Source organism: Taudactylus pleione, unplaced genomic scaffold (assembly GCF_031769625.1).
Source record: "Taudactylus pleione unplaced genomic scaffold, aTauple2 ptg002180l, whole genome shotgun sequence".
Taxonomy (NCBI): Eukaryota; Metazoa; Chordata; class Amphibia; order Anura; family Myobatrachidae; genus Taudactylus; species Taudactylus pleione.
The window spans coordinates 134,446-156,778 of record NW_028286574.1 but is presented as its reverse complement, the minus strand read 5'-3'; the positions used below and the strand labels follow the sequence as shown (position 1 = coordinate 156,778).

The 22,333-nt window shown below is 54.1% G+C and overlaps 1 protein-coding gene across 1 annotated transcript; it reads left to right on the top strand.

Moving 5' to 3' along the window:
• Positions 1-6: 6 nt before the first annotated feature.
• TMUB1 (transmembrane and ubiquitin like domain containing 1) lies at positions 7-22,316 on the top strand (the record flags this gene model as incomplete). Its single annotated transcript, XM_088465965.1, has 2 exons — positions 7-173; positions 21,811-22,316. Coding segments are annotated over 2 exons (510 nt in total), but the record flags the coding sequence as incomplete, so codon positions are not given.
• Between the last annotated feature and the right edge of the window lie 17 nt (positions 22,317-22,333).

Here is a 22,333-nt window from a genome sequence, read left to right as displayed (position 1 = left end):
TCTACATCACATGATACCGAGCCACCCACCCTGAGGCACAGGGGAGCACACCCCCAAACAGAGAGGCACTTCACCGAAGATCAGGAGACCATAACCCTACGATTGAAGTTCTTGAATGACACCGAGCGGGTGGTGACTGTCCAAATGTCTGACACTGTCCTAAACATAAAGCGGTAAGTCACGCACTGTCCTATACATAGAGCGGTAAGTCACACACTGTCCTATACATAGAGCAGTAAGTCACACACTGTCCTATACATAGAGCGGTAAGTCACACACTGTCCTATACATAGAGCGGTAAGTCACACACTGTCCTATACATAGAGCGGTAAGTCACGCACTGTCCTATACATAGAGCGGTAAGTCACGCGCTGTCCTATACATAGAGCGGTAAGTCACGCACTGTCCTATACATAGAGCGGTAAGTCACGCGCTGTCCTATACATAGAGCAGTAAGTCACGCACTGTCCTATACATAGAGCGGTAAGTCACGCACTGTCCTATACATAGAGCGGTAAGTCACACACTGTCCTATACATAGAGCGGTAAGTCACACACTGTCCTATACATAGAGCGGTAAGTCACACACTGTCCTATACATAGAGCGGTAAGTCACACACTGTCCTATACATAGAGCGGTAAGTCACACACTGTCCTATACATAGAGCGGTGAGTCGCGCGCTGTCCTATACATAGAGCGGTGAGTCGCGCGCTGTCCTATACATAGAGCGGTGAGTCACGCGCTGTCCTATACATAGAGCGGTGAGTCACACACTTATCAGCAGTATTTGAATTTTAGTGGACGGAGTTTTTGCTGATTGTCTGTTTCTCAGTGGAGATTAATTCTCCTGGACTTGAGCCCTGATTCAGAACCGCTCACTGCCGCTGCCCGCACGCTGGGATTGTGGGCGTTTTTTTTTTTTGTTCTCTGGCCGCTCACAAAGCTGTGGGAGACCAACCACAGCTTGTGCGAGCGGCCAGGAGAACATCGGGATAATCGCGATCATCGACCTTGCGATGAGACCCTACGGTAGGGTCTAGGCTTCCGCTAGGACGAGTGGACTTCCTGCTCTAATTGAGTGATGTCAGTAAGACCTCCCACAAACGCCAGGCGTTCCTAAGGGAACGCCTGCGTTAGTCCAGCCACCCCCCCCTGCCCGCCCACAAAACGGGGCGAGCTGTCACTCACCATCGACAGCCGCCCCGTCTTGTTGCGAGCCCACATAGCGACTGAATTTCAGTCACTCGGCGGAGTTCGTGCGCGCTGAAAGCTGCGCATGCACAGTGCCTAAACATCAGGCCGCTTGCGAGTGTCTCTGAATCAGGGCCTTGGTGTACTGATCCGTCTTTGAGGCCTGAGAAGTCTTTCTAATTGCTTGTGGGCCCAAACGGCCTTCCTCGGGGGCCTGAGGGCTCTCTGTCGCGCCTTCCTCGGGGGCCTGAGGGCTCTCTGTCGCGCCTTCCTCGGGGGCCTGAGGGCTCTCTGTCGCGCCTTCCTCGGGGGGCCTGAGGGCTCTCTGTCGCGCCTTCCTCGGGGGGCCTGAGGGCTCTCTGTCGCGCCTTCCTCGGGGGGCCTGAGGGCTCTCTGTCGCGCCTTCCTCGGGGGGCCTGAGGGCTCTCTGTCGCGCCTTCCTCGGGGGGCCTGAGGGCTCTCTGTCGCGCCTTCCTCGGGGGGCCTGAGGGCTCTCTGTCGCGCCTTCCTCGGGGGGCCTGAGGGCTCTCTGTCGCGCCTTCCTCGGGGGGCCTGAGGGCTCTCTGTCGCGCCTTCCTCGGGGGGCCTGAGGGCTCTCTGTCGCGCCTTCCTCGGGGGGCCTGAGGGCTCTCTGTCGCGCCTTCCTCGGGGGGCCTGAGGGCTCTCTGTCGCGCCTTCCTCGGGGGGCCTGAGGGCTCTCTGTCGCGCCTTCCTCGGGGGGCCTGAGGGCTCTCTGTCGCGCCTTCCTCGGGGGGCCTGAGGGCTCTCTGTCGCGCCTTCCTCGGGGGGCCTGAGGGGTCTCTGTCGCGCCTTCCTCGGGGGGCCTGAGGGGTCTCTGTCGCGCCTTCCTCGGGGGGCCTGAGGGGTCTCTGTCGCGCCTTCCTCGGGGGGCCTGAGGGGTCTCTGTCGCGCCTTCCTCGGGGGGCCTGAGGGGTCTCTGTCGCGCCTTCCTCGGGGGGCCTGAGGGGTCTCTGTCGCGCCTTCCTCGGGGGGCCTGAGGGGTCTCTGTCGCGCCTTCCTCGGGGGGCCTGATATAAACTCTCCATGAAAATAAGGTTGATGCGAGTTTTAAATATCCATCCCCTCAATATGAATAATTGGACAAGCTGTGACTGGATGACCGCGCTGTTAGAATAGAGGGTGGTGGTAACTCGTCTCTGAGTAACCGGAGTGTGCGACTTTACCACTCCGAGGGATTCCGTCTCACCGCCAGTATCACACCGTGTATTGGGCGGATACTTTATTCCCAGCACTTGGAACCACTTGTTCCAGCTCCTACACTGGCTCCACTTCTCCCACCAGAACCTGGAATTGCTGCATGGTGGTATGTGTGGACACGTGGCTGCAAAACTTCCGGTTAATTCCCACACGTCCCTTAACACGGACAAGTCTGCACAGGCTGCTGGCAGATGGTTTCAGCTTGTAGACGCGGAACAGCCGGAGAACGGAATAACGTTTTATGCTATTTTGGTAGTCACAGGATAGAGGCAGAAGAAGGTGTCTTATAGGCAAGATGTCTACTGCTCACTAGCGATCCACGCCGGCTTCATCTCGCCCCCTGTATCTCATACCTACCTCCTGTCACCACAGCCTCCTGTATCTCATACCTACCTCCTGTCACCACAGCCTCCTGTATCTCATACCTACCTCCTGTCACCACAGCCTCCTGTATCTCATACCTACCTCCTGTCACCACAGCCTCCTGTATCTCATACCTACCTCCTGTCACCACAGCCTCCTGTATCTCATACCTACCTCCTGTCACCACAGCCTCCTGTATCTCATACCTACCTCCTGTCACCACAGCCTCCTGTATCTCATACCTACCTCCTGTCACCACAGCCTCCTGTATCTCATACCTACCTCCTGTCACCACAGCCTCCTGTATCTCATACCTACCTCCTGTCACCACAGCCTCCTGTATCTCATACCTACCTCCTGTCACCACAGCCTCCTGTATCTCATACTTACCTCCTGTCACCACAGCCTCCTGTATCTCATACCTACCTCCTGTCACCACAGCCTCCTGTTTCTACTTCAGGGTCCATAGGGGGTCCACAGGGTTGACCTTGGGGTATAGCTGGATCTGGATCCACGGGCACCACGCAGTTAAAGCTTTGCTGCTCCCAGGATGCACTTGGGTCCGTCGTCCTCTATACCCCGCCCCCGGCCACAGGCACCTCAGTTTTAGTTGGTGCCCGGCCGGAGTCGGGTCACCCTGTCGCAATGGGGCTGCAGGAGCAGCCCCTAAGCTTTATTTTAAAAGAGAATTTTTTTATTTTTTTCTACTTTTTTTACACTTTTAGAGCGGCAGCATCAGACTGTCCTTTAGGACGTCCACGCTGCCGCTCCTTCTCCCCGCTGGCGCCGCGACGCCAGTACAGCTCTGGGGATCGCGGCGGGACCCTAGAGCCTGTACTAGCCGGGCTCTGGGGACTCCCTTGACTGCTGCCGGACGCGACGGGGATCAGGTAAGCCGCGGGTCGCCGCGTGCGGCGGCCCGCGGATACTTTCTATGCAGTCAGAAGCCTCCGGTCTCTGGGGACAGACCGGAGGCGCTAGCGGCGGCGGCGGGCTCCCCCTCAATTGAGGAATACCCCGCGTGTCCGCTAGACCACCAGGGTAACAGGCTGGTAGCGGGACCGGTAACCCGGGGGTTAATTGCTAGCCAGGGGAGGCAGCCTTCCCTATCTAGCGGCTCCTCCCCTCAGCTCAGCGCGCCTTTCAACAAGCAGTCTGGCGTCGCTGAGCTGCTCTTATCTCTCGGCCACTCCTCCTCTGAGGTCTCCGGCGGCCATCTTTACTGGCACATCGCAGACTCCCAGGCGGTATCAAGTGGACTGGTCCCCCTGTGTACCTCTCCCCTGCTAAAGGACAGTGTACACAGCGCTATAGCCCTCCCAGACACTGAATCTGGGCGGTTGATTGTAGCGGAAGGTGCAGTGAGTACTAACTTTTCTGCATTGTATGTGACTATTGCTAGTGCTGCCTGTCTGTGACTTATTCTCCTTGCTGTCAGCTTATAACTATCCCTTTCCTTCTCCTACGGCCCGCAGGTGTGTGGGGGAAGGGCGTTTTTCTGAGACCCTCACTTATATAAATCACGTATTTGTGGGGTCAGTCACATACTGTTGTGTGCTACACAGTACCATATCTGGGCTGTTGTCGCATACCGGTGAGTGTGCGGGTGTTAAAACCGTAATTCCTCTGGTGATACCTATTTCTTGTGTATTTACGGTATCATGTCTGATGAGGAGACTGAGTGCTCTGTGGCTCCTGTGCTATTTTCCTGTAGACACTGTGCTGCTGGAGTTGATGGGGAGGACTTATCTCAGGATGGTCTGTGCGGGCGGTGCCAGCTGGTACCAGGCCCCTCCAACCCCCCTGTATCACAGGACCCTCCTTGGGCGATGTTTTCACAGGTGCTGGCATCTATTGCGGACCGGTTATCGGTCCCATCAGCGGTCCCTTCTAGGGCGTTGCCGCAGCCCACCATCCCCCATTCCCCGGGTGTTCCACAAATGTTGCGGTCTCCCCCCGGGGCCCAGACTGTGGGTCCTTACTCGGGACTGCCTGTGTATGTGCAGTCTTCCCCAGGGACGCGTCAGTCTGTAGTGCCTTTGCAGAGTTTTGCTCCGACGGCTCCTCCGCCTTGGGTGGATGTTCTCTCCAGCTCCGTACAGAGTCTGGCGGCTTCATCCTCGGCGTTTCAGTCCATGTAGCAAGGTGATGTGCCACCAGGGGCGTCTAAACGTCCGGTTGTGAGTTCACTAGCTGCGCAGTTGTCGGACTCGGAAGTGTCCTCAGATGATGGAGAAATCCATGAGGACTCTGATGTCATGGGGCAGGAGGTGGAAGCTAAGTCCTCCATTAATGTTCCAGCCTTAGTTAGGGCGGTGCGGGCTATCCTACATGTTGAGGATGATGCGCCGGCTCCTAGGTCGAAGTTTCCTAATTTTAAAAAGGCCAAGGTGACTTCAACTGTGTTCCCCCTGTCTGATCAATTATCGGATCATATGGCGGCGGCCTGGCAATTACCCAGTAAGAGGTTCCATCCACAGAAGAGGTTGGCGGCGAACTATCCTTTTCCTGAAGCTCATTGCAGGAAATGGGAAACTCCGCCGGCGGTGGATTCCCACGTTACCCGCTTGATCAAAAGCGCGACGCTGCCATTGCCGTCTATCTCCTCTTTGAAGGATCCCACGGACAGGAAGGTGGAGACTTGTTTAAAGTCCATTTATTCTCTTTCCGGGGCGGTGGCTCGCCCGTCCATGGCTATCTCCTGGGTGGCTAAAGCCATTGAGGCATGGGCCAATGCCTTGGAGGATACCTTTCCTGATGAGGCTCCGGATATCCAGAGAGCGTTAGTGGGACAGATGCGGGATGCAGCTTCCTATATTGGGGAAGCGTCTTTGGATGCCAGCCTGCTCACTTCTAGGGTGTCGGCTGCAGCGGTGTCTGCTCGGCGCTCCCTGTGGCTGAGGTCCTGGAGGGCTGATGCAGATTCAAAAAAGGGTCTGGAGGCCTTGCCTTTTAATGGTGATTTACTATTTGGTCCGGATTTGGACAAAATAGTGGATACTTTGGCTAAGTCCAAGTCGGCTTTCCTCCCTTCGGCCTCTGCGCCGGCTAAAGTGAGGAGCTCTGCCTTTCGGTCCTTTCGGGTTCAGGGTAAGGCCAAGGGCCAGTCCTTCCCGAGACATTCGGCGACCAAGGCCGCACCCAAGCCCAAGAAACAGGCATGGAGTGCTCGGCGCCATTCTTCCAAGCAGGAGGATAAGCCTGCTGCCTGATGGGACGGGCCTCTCTCTGGGGGACCCCAGAGTGGGAGGCCGACTTCTCCAATTCGCCCAGTGTTGGCACAGTACCACCACGGATGCCTGGGTTCGAGAAGTAGTCTCTCAGGGGTACGCCCTGTCTTTTCGGTTCAGGCCGCCCCACCAGTTTTTCTATACGAGTCCTTCTCTGGACAAGACCAAAGCTGGTCAGATTCAGGTAGCTATAGAATCCTTGCTACAAGCAGGGGTCATTGTTCCTGTTCCGCAGTCTCAGCGCGGGACGGGGTACTATTCTACTCTGTTTCTGGTACAGAAACCCAATGGTTCTCATCGCCCTATCCTGAATTTGAAGTCTCTGAACAGATACCTCAGAGTTCCCAGGTTCAGGATGGAAACGTTACGTTCCATCATTCTGGCGATGGAACCCGGGGATTATATGGTCTCCCTCGATATCCAGGACGCCTATCTCCATGTGCCCATAGCACCGGCACATCAGCGGTATCTGAGGTTTGCTATCCTGAACCATCACTACCAATTTCGGGCGTTGCCTTTTGGCCTTTCCACGGCTCCGAGGGTGTTCACCAAGGTGATGGCAGTTATGGCTGCCCACCTTCGGGGTCAGGGTCTACGTCTGTTGCCAAACCTGGACGATCTTCTGCTGCTGGTGAGCTCCCCGGAGGTGCTTCTTCGACATCTCCATCTGACCATTGCTTGTCTTCAAGCACACAGGTGGTTGATAAACTGGAAGAAGTCCTCCCTGATTCCATCAAAGCGGATGGTTCATTTGGGAGCCCTGCTGGATTCTCGTCAGCAACGGATTTTCCTGACTCCGGAGAAGGTCTCCTCCCTGCAGCTGCGGATACACAGTTGCCTGAGCAGTTGCCGCCTGTCGGTCCATTCAGCTATGAGAGTTCTGGGGTCCATGGTGTCGACATTCGACATGGTGGAATTTGCCCAGTTCCATTCCCGGCCCCTGCAGGGGCTGATTCTATCGGAATGGAACGGGTTACCTCACCGGATCCGCTCTCAGATGCTGGTGTTGTCCCCGGAGGTTCGGCAGTCTTTGGCTTGGTGGCTTCAGACGGTGCATCTGGTCGAGGGGCGCCCCTTTTGGATCCCGGACTGGGTCCTGCTCACGACGGATGCCAGTCTCCGGGGTTGGGGGGCAGTGACCGGCTCATTATCGCTTCAGGGTCGTTGGTCCGCGGGAGAAGCACTTCTCCCCATCAACATCCTGGAACTGCGGGCTGTGTACAGGGCCCTGCAGTCGTCCGGCCCCGCTCTTCACGGAAGGGCGGTTCAGGTGCAGTCCGACAACGCCACCACGGTGGCGTACATCAACCACCAAGGGGGAACTCGCAGTCGGGCAGCAATGTCGGAGGTGTCTCGCATTCTTGCTTGGGCGGAGTGTCACGTTCCAGCGATCTCGGCAGTCTTCATTCCCGGAGTCCTCAATTGGGAGGCGGACTTCCTCAGCCGTCACGACGTGCATCCCGGGGAATGGTCGCTTCACCCAGAGGTGTTTCAGCTACTCGTGGACAGGTGGGGGCTGCCGGAGCTGGACTTGATGGCCTCCCGTCACAATCACAAGTTGCCCGTTTACGGGTCAAGGACAAGAGACGCAGGCGCCTGTCTGGTAGACGCTCTGTCGGCGAAATGGACGTTTCACCTGGCGTATCTGTTTCCTCCGATATCCCTGCTTCCTCGGGTTCTGCGGAAATTCAAGCAGGACGGCGGCACGCTCGTGCTGGTGGCTCCGGCGTGGCCCAGACGTCCTTGGTACTCCGATCTGAGGTGCCTCTCCATCGACGCTCCGTACCTTCTTCCTCAGCGTCGGGACCTGTTGTCTCAAGGGCCCTGCCTTTACCCGGGTCTGGGTCGGCTGTCTTTGACGGCGTGGCTCTTGAGACAGCCGTCTTGAGGTCTAGGGGTTTCTCCAGTTCGGTCATTGGTACCATGCTTAGGGCACGCAAGCCTGCTTCCGCGCGGATTTACCACAGGGTGTGGCGCACTTATTTTCAGTGGTGTGAATCCAGAAACTATGATCCGCAGGTGTTCCGGGTTTCCAGAATCTTGGAGTTTCTTCAATCGGGTTTGGACCTCGGCTTACGCCTGGCCTCTCTGAAGGTTCATGTGTCTGCTTTGTCCGTGTGGTTTCAGCGACGGATTGCTACACTGCCAGACGTTCACACCTTTTTCCAAGGTGTTCTCAGGATCCAGCCTCCCTTCGTGGCTCCGTGGGACTTGGCGATGGTACTGCGGGTCTTGCAGGGTCCTCCTTTTGAGCCGCTTGAGTCGGTGGAGCTCAAGTGGCTGACATTTAAGACCATTTTTCTCCTGGCAATTGCTTCTGCCAGGAGGGTTTCAGAATTGGGGGCGCTTTCCTGTCGCCCCCCTTTTCTGATTTTTCACCAGGACAGGGCGGTGCTCCGCACTCGTCCTGAGTTTTTGCCCAAAGTGGTCTCAAAGTTCCACATTAATCAGGAACTTGTTGTGCCAGCTTTTCAGTCACCTGATCTTTCCGCTGGTGAGGCTTCCTTAGATGTAGTCCAGGCACTTAGAATCTACGTGGACCGGACTGCTTCAGTTAGGAAGTCGGATTCTTTGTTTGTCCTCTTCGGTTTTCACAAGAGGGGATGGCCTGCCAACAAGCAAACGTTAGCCCGTTGGCTTCGTTCAGTTATTTGTGAGGCTTATGCACAGGAGGGTTTACCTGTGCCAGCCTCTGTTAAGGCTCATTCCACTCGTTCTGTGGGTCCCTCTTGGGCTGCTAGACGTGGCGCCTCCGCTGTTCAGCTGTGTAAGGCGGCTACTTGGTCTTTAATTCAGACGTTTTTGAGGTTTTATGCGTTTGACACCTTCGCCTCTCAGGATGCATCCTTTGGGCGCCGGGTACTCCTTTCAGCACAGGAGCGTCCCCGCCCTTAGTTGAACTGCTTTGGGACATCCCCAAGGTCAACCCTGTGGACCCCCTATGGACCCTGAAGTAGAAAACAAGAGATATGGTAAGAACTTACCTTTGTTATCTCTGTTTCTACGAAGTCCATAGGGTCCACAGGGCGCCCGCCCTGACGCACCTGGCTTCAAATGGGCTGTGTGGCTGGTCACCGGTTTTCAGTCTCCCATTTTTGTGAGTATGGTTTCTTGTGTGTTCCAGTCTTCCTTCTCTCTGTTTAGTCTCCTCCTCCGGCCTTAGCTGCTTACCAACTGAGGTGCCTGTGGCCGGGGTATAGAGGAGGACGGACCCAAGTGCATCCTGGGAGCAGCAAAGCTTTAACTGAGTGGTGCCCGTGGATCCAGATCCAGCTATACCCCAAGGTCAACCCTGTGGACCCTATGGACTTCGTAGAAACAGAGATAACAAAGGTAAGTTCTTACCATATTACCATATCTCTTGTTATCTCATACCTCATGTCACCACAGCCTCCTGTATCTCATACCTACCTCCTGTCACCACAGCCCCCTGTATCTCATACCTACCTCCTGTCACCACAGCCTCCTGTATCTCATACCTACCTCCTGTCACCACAGCCTTCTGTATCTCATATCTACCTCCTGTCACCACAGCCTCCTGTATCTCATACCTACCTCCTGTCACCACAGCCCCCTGTATCTCATGCCTACCTCCTGTCACCACAGCCTCCTGTATCTCATACCTACCTCATGTCACCACAACTTCCTGTATCTCATACCTACCTCCTGTCACCACAGCCACCTGTATCTCATACCTCATGTCACCACAGCCTCCTGTCACCACAACCTCCTGTATCTCATACCTACCTCATGTCACCACAACCTCCTGTATCTCATACCTACCTCATGTCACCACAGCCACCGGTATCTCATATCTACACCATCTCACCACAGCCTCCTGTATCTCATACCTACCTCCTGTCACCACAGCCACCTGTATCTCATACCTACCTCCTGTCACCACAGCCTCCTGTATCTCATACCTACCTCCTGTCCCCACAGCCTCCTGTATCGCATACCTACCTCATGTCACCACAGCCACCGGTATCTCATATCTACACCATCTCACCACAGCCTCCTGTATCTCATACCTACCTCATGTCACCACAGCCTCCTGTATCTCATACCTACCTCATGTCACCACAGCCTCCTGTATCTCATACCTACCTCCTGTCACCACAGCCTCCTGTATTGCATACCTACCTCATGTCACCACAGCCTCCTGTATCTCATACCTACCTCCTGTCACCACAGCCCCCTGTATCTCATACCTACCTCCTGTCACCACAGCCTCCTGTATCTCATACCTACCTCCTGTCACCACAGCCTCCTGTATCTCATACCTCCTGTCACCACAGCCTCCTGTATCTCATACCTACCTCATGTCACCACAGCCACCTGTATCTCATACCTACCTCATGTCACCACAGCCTCCTGTATCTCATACCTACCTCCTGTCACCACAGCCTCCTGTATCTCATACCTACCTCCTGTCACCACAGCCTCCTGTATCTCATACCTACCTCCTGTCACCACAGCCTCCTGTATCTCATATCTACCTCCTGTATCTCATACCTACCTCCTGTCACCACAGCCTCCTGTATCTCATACCTCCTGGCACCACAGCCTCCTGTATCTCATACCTACCTCATGTCACCACAGCCACCTGTATCTCATACCTACCTCATGTCACCACAGCCTCCTGTATCTCATATCTACCTCCTGTCACCACAGCCTCCTGTATCTCATACCTACCTCCTGTCACCCATACCTCCTGTCACCACAGCCTCCTGTATCTCATACCTACCTCATGTCACCACAGCCACCTGTATCTCATACCTACCTCATGTCACCACAGCCTCCTGTATCTCATACCTACCTCATGTCACCACAGCCTCCTGTATCTCATACCTACCTCCTGTACCACAGCCTCCTGTATCTCATATCTACCTCCTGTCACCACAGCCTCCTGTATCTCATACCTACCTCCTGTCACCACAGCCTCCTGTATCGCATACCTACCCCCTGTCACCACAGCCTCCTGTATCTCATACCTCCTGTCACCACAGCCTCCTGTATCTCATACCTCCTGTCACCACAGCCCCTGTATCTCATACCTCCTGTCACCACAGCCTCGTGTATCTCATACCTACCTCCTGTCACCACAGCCCCCTGTTTCTACTTCCGGGTCCATAGGGGTCCACAGGGTTGACCTTGGGCTATAGCTGGATCTGGATCCACGGGCACCACGCAGTTAAAGCTTTAGCTGTTCCCAGGATGCACTTGGGTCCATCCTACTCTATACCCCACCCCCGAGCCACAGGCACCTCAGTTTTAGTTGGTACCCGGCCGGAGTCGGGTCACCCTGACGCGGTGGGGTTGTATAAGCAGCCCCTAAGCTTATTTTTATTTTTTTTAAAGAAGATTTTATTTATTTTTACTCTTCAGAGTGGCAGCATCAGACTGTCCATCTGGACGTCCACCCTGCCGCTCCACCAACCCTGCCAGCGCTGCAACGCCAGTACTGATCTGGGGATTGCAGCCGGACACCGGAGTCAGTACTAGCAGGACCTCCCACTGACTGCTGCCAGATTCTACAGGGACAGGTAAGCCGCGGGCAGCACATAGCGTTCCCCACGGGGAAAATGCAGTCTTTAGCCGCCGGTCTCTGGGGACAGACCAGCGGCTCTAGTTAGCGGTGGCGGGCTCCCCCTCTTAGGCATACCCTGCGGCCACTCCTCCTCAGAGCTCTCCGGCGGCCATCTTCTCAGTGGCAGCAACGCAGAACTCCCGGGCGGTATCAAGTGGACCGGTCCCCCTGCGTACCTCTCCCCTGATCAGGACGGTGTTCGCAGCGCTTTAGCCCTCCCAGACACTGAATCTGGGAGGTGATTGTAGCGGAAGGTGCAGTGAGTATAACTTCTCTGCATGGTATGTGACTATTGCTAGTGCTGCTGTCTGTGCTTATTTTCTACTTACTGTCAGCTTTTTACCTATCCCTATCCTTCTCCTACGGCCCGCAGGTGCGTGGGGGAGGGGTGTTCTTTCTTTGGACCTCACGTATAAATCGCGTATTTGTGAGGTCCGTCACATACTGCGGTGTGCTACTCAGTACCAGATTGTGGGCTGTTTGTGTTGCATACTTGGGAGTGCGCAGGTGTTATACGCCTTACCTCATTTCGGTGATACATATTTATTGCTAAGTTATTGTGTCATGTCTGATGAGGAGAATGAGCGCTCCGTGGCTCCTGTGTTATTTTTCTGCAGACGCTGTTCGGCAGGGGTTGATAGGGAGGATTTATCACAGGATGGTCTGTGCGGGCGGTGCCAGCTGGTGCCTGGCCCCTCTAAACCCCCTCAGACACAGGATCCTCCATGGGCGATGTTTTCCCAAGTGCTGGCGTCAATCGCGGACTGTTTAGCGGCTCCGACATCGGTCCCTTCTAGGGCGCTGCCCCAGCCTACCATCCCCCATTCCCCGGTATTCCGCAGTTATTGCTGTCTTCCCCGTGGGTCTCAGACTGTGGGTCCTTATACGGGGTTGCCTGTGTATGTGCAGTCTCCCCCAGTGACGCAGCAGTCTGTGGTGCCTTTTCAGGGGTTTCCTCATGTAGCTCTTCCACCCTGGGTGGATGTCCTCTCCAGCTCTGTTCAGAGTCTGGCGGCCTCGTCATCGGCTTTTCAGTAGATGTTACAAAGTGACATGCCTCCAAAGGCGTCCAAGCGCCCCTTTATGGCTTCACTGGCTGCACGGTTAACGGACAAGGACGTGTCTTCAGATGACGGAGAAGTACATGAGGACTCTGACTCGGATGCCATGGCTCAAGAAGTAGAGACTAAGGGCCTTATTCAGACCCGGTCGCAAGCGCTGAGCGCTCGCAAAGAGGTCGATATTTGCCCACTGGGCATGCGCACGTCGGCGTGCGCTTGCACGAGAACCGGCTAGCGACGGGCGCTCCGTCGCTACGGGTCTCGCACCAAAGGGGACGAGCTGTCGATGGTGATTGACAGCTTCCCCCTTCTGGGAGGCGGGCAGGGGGGGGTGGCCGGCCAAACGGAGGCGTTCCCGACGGAACGCTTGCCATTTCGAGGTGGCCCCACTGACATCAGCAATGATGTCAGTGGGGAGCTTCCCGATCGATCAGAGCAGGAAGCTCCCTGGGGCTTGCGCTTGCCGAAACCCAACCTTAGGGTCTCGTCTCTAGCCCCGATGGTCGCGATGGTCTTGACCATCGCGACCATCACCCTAGTCGGTCGCTAAGCTGTGGGTGGTAACCCACAGCTTCTCTAGCGACCAGGAGGCCGCACTAAAAAAAAAGAAGCTGCCGCCCTCATTCAGAGAGAGCGATCGCTTCTTGCGACCGCCTCGGAATGAGGGCCTAAGTCCTCCATTAATGTACCGGCATTGGTTAGGGCGGTGCGGGCCATCCTGCACATAGAGGATGATGCACCGGCCCCTAGGTCAAAGTATCCTAATTTTAAGAAGGCTAAGGTGACTTTGACGGTTTTACTCCTGTCTGACCAGTTGACGGATCATATGGCGGGGGCCTGGCAGTTTCCCAGTAAGAGATTCCAGCCACAAAAATGGCTGGCATCCAATTATCCGTTTCCTGAGGCTCATTGCAGGAAATGGGAAAACCCACCGGCGGTGGATTCCCATGTCATCCGCTTAATCAAAAGCGCTACATTGCGCTTGCCGTCTATCTCTACTCTGAAGGATCCAACGGTCAGGAAAGTGGAGACTTATTTAAAGTCTATCTACTCTCTCTCTGGGGCAGTGGCCCGTCCGTCCATGGCCATCTCTTGGGTGGCTAAAGCCGTTGAGAGCTGGGCCAACGCTTTAGTGGATACTTTCTACTTCAGGGTCCATAGGGGTCCACAGGGTGACCTTGGGGTATAGCTGGATCCTGGATCCTCGGGCACCACGGAGTTAAAGCTTTTAGCTGCTCCCAGGATGCACTTGGGTCCGTCCTCCTCTATACCCCGCCCCCGAGCCACAGGCACCTCAGTTTAAGATGGTGCCCGGCCGGAGTCGGGTCACCCTGCGGGGGGGGCTGCAGGAGCAGCCCCCTAAAGCTTTTTATTTAACTAGGTTAAATTTATTTTTACTATAGGTTTTTTTTTCTACAGAGCGGCAGCGCTGTGCTGTCTGTACAGACGCCCACGCTGCCGCTCCTTCTCCCTGCTGGCGCCGCGACGCCAGCACTGAACTGGGGATCGCGGCGGGGGAAGCCAGAGTCTGTACTAGCCGGACTCTGGCTTCCCCCGGGACTGCTGCCGGAAGACGCCGGGGAGCTTAAGGTAAGCCGCGCACCGCTGATTAGCGGCGGTGCGCGGGTAATGCCTTTTATATGCAGTCCCATGCCCCCGGTGTAGGGGACAGACCGGGGGCGCTAGCGGTGGCGGCGGGCCCCCCCTCTATCGGAGGCATACCCCATCAGACCACTAGACCACCAGGGTAAATTAAGCGGCAAGCGGGATGCCGCAACCTTGGGGGTTAAATATGCTAGCCAGGGGAGGAAGCCTTCCCTGTCTAGCGGCTCCTCCCCTCAGCTCAGCGCGCCTTTCAGCTCGGAGTCTGGCGTCGCTGAGCTGCAGCTACTCGGGCCACTCCTCCTCTGAGGTCTCCAGCGGCCATTCTCTTACTGGCAGCGTGGATACTCTCTTACTGGCAGCGTGGATACAGGTGTGCGGGGGAAGGGTGTTTCTACTGACCTCACCTATATAGATCACGTATTTGTGAGGTCCGTCACATACAGTTGTGTGCTACACGGTGCCATATTGTGGGCTGTTGTTCAGCACACTGGTGAGTGCGCACGTTTTCTTCCTAAGTCATGTCTGAGGAGGAGATTGAGCACTCCGGGGCTCCGGCATTGTTCTCCTGCAGGCGCTGTTCTGCAGGAGTGGATAGGGAGGATTTGTCACAGGACGGCCTGTGCGGACGGTGCCAGGCGGTCCCTGGTACGTCTAAACCTCCCATGTCGCAGGAGCCACCATGGGCGATGTTTTCCCAGGTGCTGGTGTCCATCGCGGACCGTCTGTCGGTCCCGACTGCCGCCCCTACTAGGGCGTTGCCCCAGCCTGCCATCCCCCATTCCCCGGGTGTCCCACAATTATTGCAGACTCCCCCGGGGTCTCAGCCTGTTGGTCCCTATGCGGGGTTGCCAATGTATATTCAGTCCACCCCTGTGGCACAGCCGGCTGTGGTGCCGTTTCAGGCTCCTGTGACAGCTCCTCCACCCTGGGTGGATGCGCTTTCCCACACTGTCCAAGATTTGGCGGCAGCATCTTCGGCTTTTCAGTCGATGTTGCGTAGTGACGTGCCCTCCAGGGCGTCTAAACGCTCAGTCATGGCACAGGCTGCGCATCTTTCGGATTCTGAGGGGTCCTCGGATGATGGTGAGGTGCAGGATGACTCAGCCTCAGATGCCTCAGTCCAGGAGGTAGACACTAAGTCTTCCATTAATGTGCGGGCTCTGGTTAAGGCGGTGCGGGCCATTCTTCTGATTGAGGATGAGGCACCCGCTCCCAAGTCAAGGTATCCTAGTTTTAAAAAAGCTAAGGTTACTTCTACAGCGTTCCCCTTGTCTGATCAGTTGACTGATCACATGGCGGTGGTGGGAGACGCCCAGTAAGCGTTTCCTGCCACAGAAACGCTTGGCGTCCAATTATCCATTCCCGGAAGCGCATTGTAAGAAATGGGAAACTCCGCCTGCAGTCGATTCCCATGTAACACGCCTCATCAGGAGTGCTACTTTGCCATTGCCGTCTATATCCTCGCTGAAGGATCCTACGGACAGGAAGGTGGAGACTTGTCTAAAGTCTATTTATTCTCTCTCAGGGGCTGTAGCCCGGCCGTCCATGGCCATCTCCTGGGTGGCCAAGGCCATTGAGGGGTGGGCCAACGCCTTGGAGGACACGTTTACGGATGAATCTCCGGACGTCCAGAGGGCGTTGTTAGAACAGATGAGAGATGCCTCCTCCTACATTGGAGAAGCATCTTTGGATGCTAGCCTGTTGACCTCTAGGGTTTCGGCGGCAGCAGTGTCTGCTCGTAGATCCTTGTGGTTGCGGTCTTGGAGAGCAGACGCGGATTCAAAGAAAGGCTTGGAGGCCTTACCTTTTAATGGGGAATTACTATTTGGTCCGGACCTGGACAAAATAGTAGATACCCTGGCAAAATCCAAGTCAGCCTTCCTCCCTTCAGCTACTACACCTGCTAAGGTCCGGAGCTCGGCGTTTCGTTCCTTTCGGGTTCAGGGCAAGGCAAAGGGTCAGTCCTTCCCGAGGCAGTCCGCACCCAAGACCGCCTCAAAGCCAAAGAAGCAAGCCTGGAGTGCTAGGCGCCCTTCTTCCAAGCCAGAAGATAAGCCTTCTGCGTGATGGGACGGGCCTCCCTCTGGGGGACCCCAGAGTGGGAGGCCGACTTCTTCAATTCGCCCAGTGCTGGCACAATACCACCACGGATGCCTGGGTGCGAGAAGTGGTCTCCCAGGGGTACGCCCTGTCTTTTCGGCACAGGCCGCCTGGACAGTTTTTTTTGCACAAGTCCTTCTCAGGACAAAACCAAGGCCTTGCAGGTTCAGGAAGCCATAGAGGCCTTGCTGACGGCGGTGGTCATTATACCCGTACCACAGTCTCAACGTGGGATGGGGTATTACTCTACGCTGTTTCTGGTGCAGAAACCCAATGGCTCTCATCGCCCCATCCTCAATTTGAAGTCCCTGAACAGGTTTCTCAGGGTTCCCAAATTCAGGATGGAAACTTTGCGTTCCATCATACTGGCGATGGAACCGGGGGATTATATGGTCTCCCTGGATATCCAGGACGTCTACCTCCATGTGCCTATAGCAACATCGCACCAACGGTTTCTGCGGTTTGCTATTCTCCACAACCACTACCAATTCAGGGCTCTACCCTTTGGTCTCTCCACGGCACCAAGGTATTTACCAAGGTGATGGCGGTCATGGCGGCTCACCTTCGGAGCCAGGGAATACGGTTGCTACCGTATCTAGACGACCTCTTGCTGGCGAGCTCCCCAGAGGTACTGATCCAGCATCTCCACCTGATGGTCGCTTGTCTACAGGCGCACGGCTGCTTGATCAACTGGAAGAAATCCTCCCTCATCCCATCACAACGGATGGTTCATTTGGGGGCCCTGCTGGACTCTCGTCAGCAGCGGATCTTCCTGACTCTGGAAAAGGTCTCCTCCCTACAGCTGCGGATACACAGTTGCCTGAGCAGTTGCCGCCTGTCGGTCCATTCGGCAATGAGAGTACTGGGGTCCATGGTGTCTCCTTTCGATATGGTGCAATTTGCCCAGTTCCATTCCCGGCCTTTGCAGGGACTGATTCTATCGGAATGGAACGGGTTACCTCACCGGATCCGGTCTCAGATGCTGGTGTTGTCCCCGGAGGTTCGGCAGTCTTTGGCTTGGTGGCTTCAGACGGCTCATCTAGTCGAGGGGCGCCCCTTTTGGATCCAGGACTGGGTCCTGCTCACAACAGATGCCGGGGTTGGGGGGCAGTGACCGGCTCATTATCGCTTCAGGGTCGTTGGTCCACGGAAGAAGCACTTCTCCCCATCAACATCCTGGAACTGCGGGCTGTGTACAGGGCCCTGCAGTCGTCCGGCAAGTTCAATCCGACAACGCTACCACGGTGGCGTACATCAACCACCAGGGAGGGACTTGCAGTCGGGCTGCGATGTCGGAGGTGTCTCGCATCCTTGCTTGGGCGGAGTGCCACATTCCAGCAATCTCGGTGGTCTTCATCCCAGGAGTCCTCAATTGGGAGGCGGACTTCCTCAGTCGTCACGACGTGCATCCCGGGGAATGGTCGCTTCACCCAGAGGTGTTTCAGCTACTCGTGGAAAGATGGGGGCTGCCGGAGCTGGACTTGATGGCCTAACGTCACAATCACAAGTTGCCCGTGATCGGTTCAAGGACAAGAGACGCAGGCGCAAGTCTGGTGGACGCGCTGTTGGTGAAATGGTCGTTTCAATTGGCGTACCCTTTTCCTCCGATATCCCTGCTGCCTCGGGTCCTGCGGAAGTTCAAGCAGGACGGCGGCACGCTCGTGCTGGTGGCTCCAGCGTGGCCCAGACGTCCCTGGTACTCCGATCTGAGGAGCCGCTCTGTACCTTCTTCCTCAGGGTCAGGACCTATTGTCTCAAGGGCCCTGCCTTTACCCGGATCTGGGTCGGCTGTCTTTGACGGCATGGCTCTTGAGACAGCCGTCCTAAGGTCTCGGGGCTTCTCTGGTTCGGTTATTAGTACCATGCTCAGGGAACGCAAGCCTGCTTCTGCACGGATTTACCACAGGGTGTTGTGCACTTACTTTCAGTGATGTGAGTCCAGAGATTATGATCCTCAGGTGTTCCGAGTTTCTAGGATCTTGGAATTTCTGCAATCAGGTTTGGACCTAGGTTTACGTCTTGCCTCCCTGAAGGTTCATGTGTCCGCGCTGTCTGTGTGGTTCCAACGAAGGATCACTACACTGCCAGATATTCACACTTTTTTCCAAGGTGTTCTCCGAATCCAGCCTCCCTTCGTGCCTCCTGTGGCTCCTTGGGACTTGGCGGTGGTTCTTCGGGTACTGCAGGGTCCTTCTTTTTGAGCCTCTTGAGTCGGTGGAACCCAAGTGGTTAACGTTTAAGACTGTTTTTCTCCTGGTAATTGCTTCTGCTAGGAGGGTGTCAGAATTGGGGGCGCTTTCCTGTCGTCCCCCTTTTCTGATTTTTCACCAGGACAGGGCTGTGCTTCGCACTCGTCCTGAGTTTTTGCTTAAAGTGGTTTTGAAGTTCCACATCAATTAGGAACTGTTGTGCCAGCTTTTCAGTCACCTGATCTTTCAGCTGGTGAGGCTTCCTACGTGCTCTCAGAACGTAGGCCGGACTGCTTCCGTTAGGAAGTCTGATTCCTTGTTTATCCTCTTTGGTTTTCACAGGTGGGTTGGCCTGTCAACAAACAAACGTTAGCCCGTTGGCTTTGTTCTGTTATTTGTGAGGCTTATGCACAGGAGGGTTTACCTGTGCCAGCCTCTGTTAAGGCTCATTCCACTTGATCTGTGAGTCCTTCTTGGGCTGCTATACGTGGCGCCTCTGCTGTTCAGCTCTGTAAGGCAGCCACTTGGTCTTCAATTCAGACGTTTTTGAGGTTCTATGCGTTTGACACCTTCGCCTCTCAGGATGCATCCTTCGGGCGACGGATTCTCCTTTCTGCACAGTAGCGTCCCCGCCCTTAGTTGAACTGCTTTGGGACATCCCCAATGTCAACCTCGTGGACCCCCTATGGACCCTGAAGTAGAAAACAAGAGATATGGTAAGAACTTACCTTTGTTATCTCTGTTTCTATAGGGTCCACAGGGCACCCGCCCTGATGCACCTGGCTTCATATGGGCTGTGTGGCTGGTCACCGGGTTTCTGTCTCTCATTTCTGTGTGTTTGGTTTCTTGTGTGTTCCAGTCTTCCTTTTCTCCGTTTAGTCTCCTCCTCTGGCCTTGGCTGCTTACCAACTGAGGTGCCTGTGGCTCGGGGGCGGGGTATAGAGGAGGATGGACCCAAGTGCATCCTGGGAGCAGCAAAATCTTTAACTGCGTGGTGCCCATTAATCCAGATCCAGCTATTCCCCAAGGTCAACCCTGTGGTCCCTATGGACTTGGTAAAAACTTACCTTTGTTATGTTGGTTTCTACAATATCTCTTGTTTTATTGCTCAAAGTCTTGAAGAAGACTCGTCCCTTTGGATTGAAGGGGAATATCTGCATACAAGAAATCTTATCAATCAGCAATTCTACTCCACACTGGATTTTCAGAGATGTACACATACAGGGCTCACAGGCCCTCCTTTATGCAACTCCTATACACATTACCACAGGGGGTAAGTCCACCCTGGGTTCCTTCTAGCCAATCATGCTAGCTCACAAAATATAAATTAACAACATATTACATTTCAAAGGAGTCACCTAAACAAAACTGATTTACCATACAGTATAACTGTATAACATTTCACAGGAAATGGTAAATGACATTCATCCTTATCAATCAGTTTGGCATTCCCAACCTTAACACATTCAGTGACTTCCAAAAAGGTTCTTAAAAACAGATTGTCTTTTCAAAGGAAGTTCTGTAACTGAAGTGTTTGGCTATATGACACCATTCACACCTTCACACAGAGAACTTCCAGCCAGAGTTCACTGACCACAACAGGTCTTCCTATTCATCAGACCTCCTGCTAGGAAATCACAATCAGCATCTAGTGTCTGCGGCCAGAGGCTGGGTCATGTCATATACAAAAAGTGCATTAAACCCATTTTACATTTAAAATCATACATTTTAAATACATGTCCTGGCTCAGTGCTGCACAGACCATTTTGAATATGTTTATACACTCGGCGCCATTTTTTAACTGCCAAAAGACGCTAGGCGCCCATTGTAAATGTGTACTCTGCGCTAGGCACCGAGTGTTTAAAACATAAAAACGTATTCAAAATGGTATGTGCAGCACTGAGCCAGGACATGTATTTAAAATGTATGATTTTAAATGTAATATGGGTTTAATGCACTTTTTGTATATGACATGACCAGCCTCTGTGTCTGCAGGAAACTAGATGCTAATTGTCATTCCCTTAGCAGGAGGTGTGATGAATAGGGTGACTGGAAGTTCTCTGTGTGAAGGTGTGAATGGTGTCATATAGCCAAACACTACATGTACAGAACTTACTTTGAACAGGCAATAGCCAGCAAGGTTGGTTGTTTGTAAGAAGATCCTTTTTGATGTCACTTTCTAAAAGCTGAATGTGTTAAGGTTGGGAATGGCAAACTGATTGATACTTCCATTGGGAAGAATGAATGTCATTTACTATTTCCTGTGAAATTTTATACCAACATTTTAGGAGACAGTATAATGTATGATAAATCAGTTTGTGTTGGTGGATTAGGAAGGAGGAAATTGAGAGACTCCTTTGAAATGTAATATGTTGTTAAATTATATTATGTGAGACAGCATGATTGGTTGAGTCGAACACATGGTGAATTTACCCCCCTGTGATATTGTGTGTAAGAATGAGATAAAAAGAGGGACTGTGAGCCCTGTAGTTGTACAACCCTGTAACTTCTTTGAGGAGAAGAACTGCTGACTTGATAAGAATCCTGTATGCTAATTATTCCCCTTCATTCGGAAGGTTGAGTCTTCTTTAAGACTTAGAGCAATAAACACCTTTTTGCCTTTACTTCGATTACATCTGTACCCTGTGCCAAAACGCTATTCCGTTCTCCGGCTGTTCTGGGTAAGAGCTCCGTGTCTCCAAGTTCAAGCCCTCTGCCAAGCTACCATGCAGACCTGGTCCATTGTGAGGAATCAGGTGGGAACAGCCGACACCAAACAGGAGGTGTGTCCGCACTTGGTCGACGCATACGTAGCAGAGCGGTTTCAGGCGCCGGTGGTAGTAGCCTGAGTGTACCTAATAAGCGGTTCCAATCACCAATAGTAGAGTTTGGTGGTGGCAGGAACGTTACACACCCACGGCGCAGTGGGTGGAGTCAGTGACAGGCAGTCATTGACAGTGAGTGGGAGTCCAAAACCGCTAATCTGTGACCAGGGCCGACCTAGACGAAAGGCGTCCGGTCACACCTCCCTGATATAATATACTATAATAATACCATATTTAGAGCCAGGTTGGACTGTCGGGGTTCCTCAGAAATTTGGAGGACATCGGGTTGTGTTGTCACCTCTGGTTACCTCCCTGATATAATATAATAATACTACATTTAGAGCCAGGTTGGACTGTCCGGGTTCCTCAGTAGTTAGAGGACATCGGGTTGTGTTCTCTCCTGATCATGTTGTTTTGTTTCCTCTTCCCTGATACAGGAGCCAGTTTCCTGGACAGGAGTCGCGTGTCCGCCTCATCTACCAGGGGCAGCTCCTCCGAGATGACTCGCAGACCGTCGCTTCTCTCCAGCTTACAGACAGCTGTGTGATTCATTGCCACATCTCCCCGCATTCATCGCCTCCAGGGCGGAGTGGTGCTGAGCCGGACCAGGTCCCCCTAAACATTGGCAGTATGCTGGTACCATTACTTGGAATGATTCTATTGATCCTGTGGTACTGCCTGCTTCAGTACCCCAATTTGTTTACTGCTACAGCCACAGCGTGCCTGGGTCTCCTCACCATGCTGGTGACCGTTATTGCTCTCTCTGCGTATCGTAGGTAGCCCATCAGACACCAGGAATGTTTGGTGCACACAATACTGCTGTCATGGGGCCTCCATTCCCTCCTATCCATCAGAGGAATGAGGTCTAGACCTGGCCGGGAGGTTCATAGACTAAGGACAAGCTCCCGTAACTCTCACCAGAAGAATAAAGCTATGTAAGAGACCTCTGCTGTGTTTTAT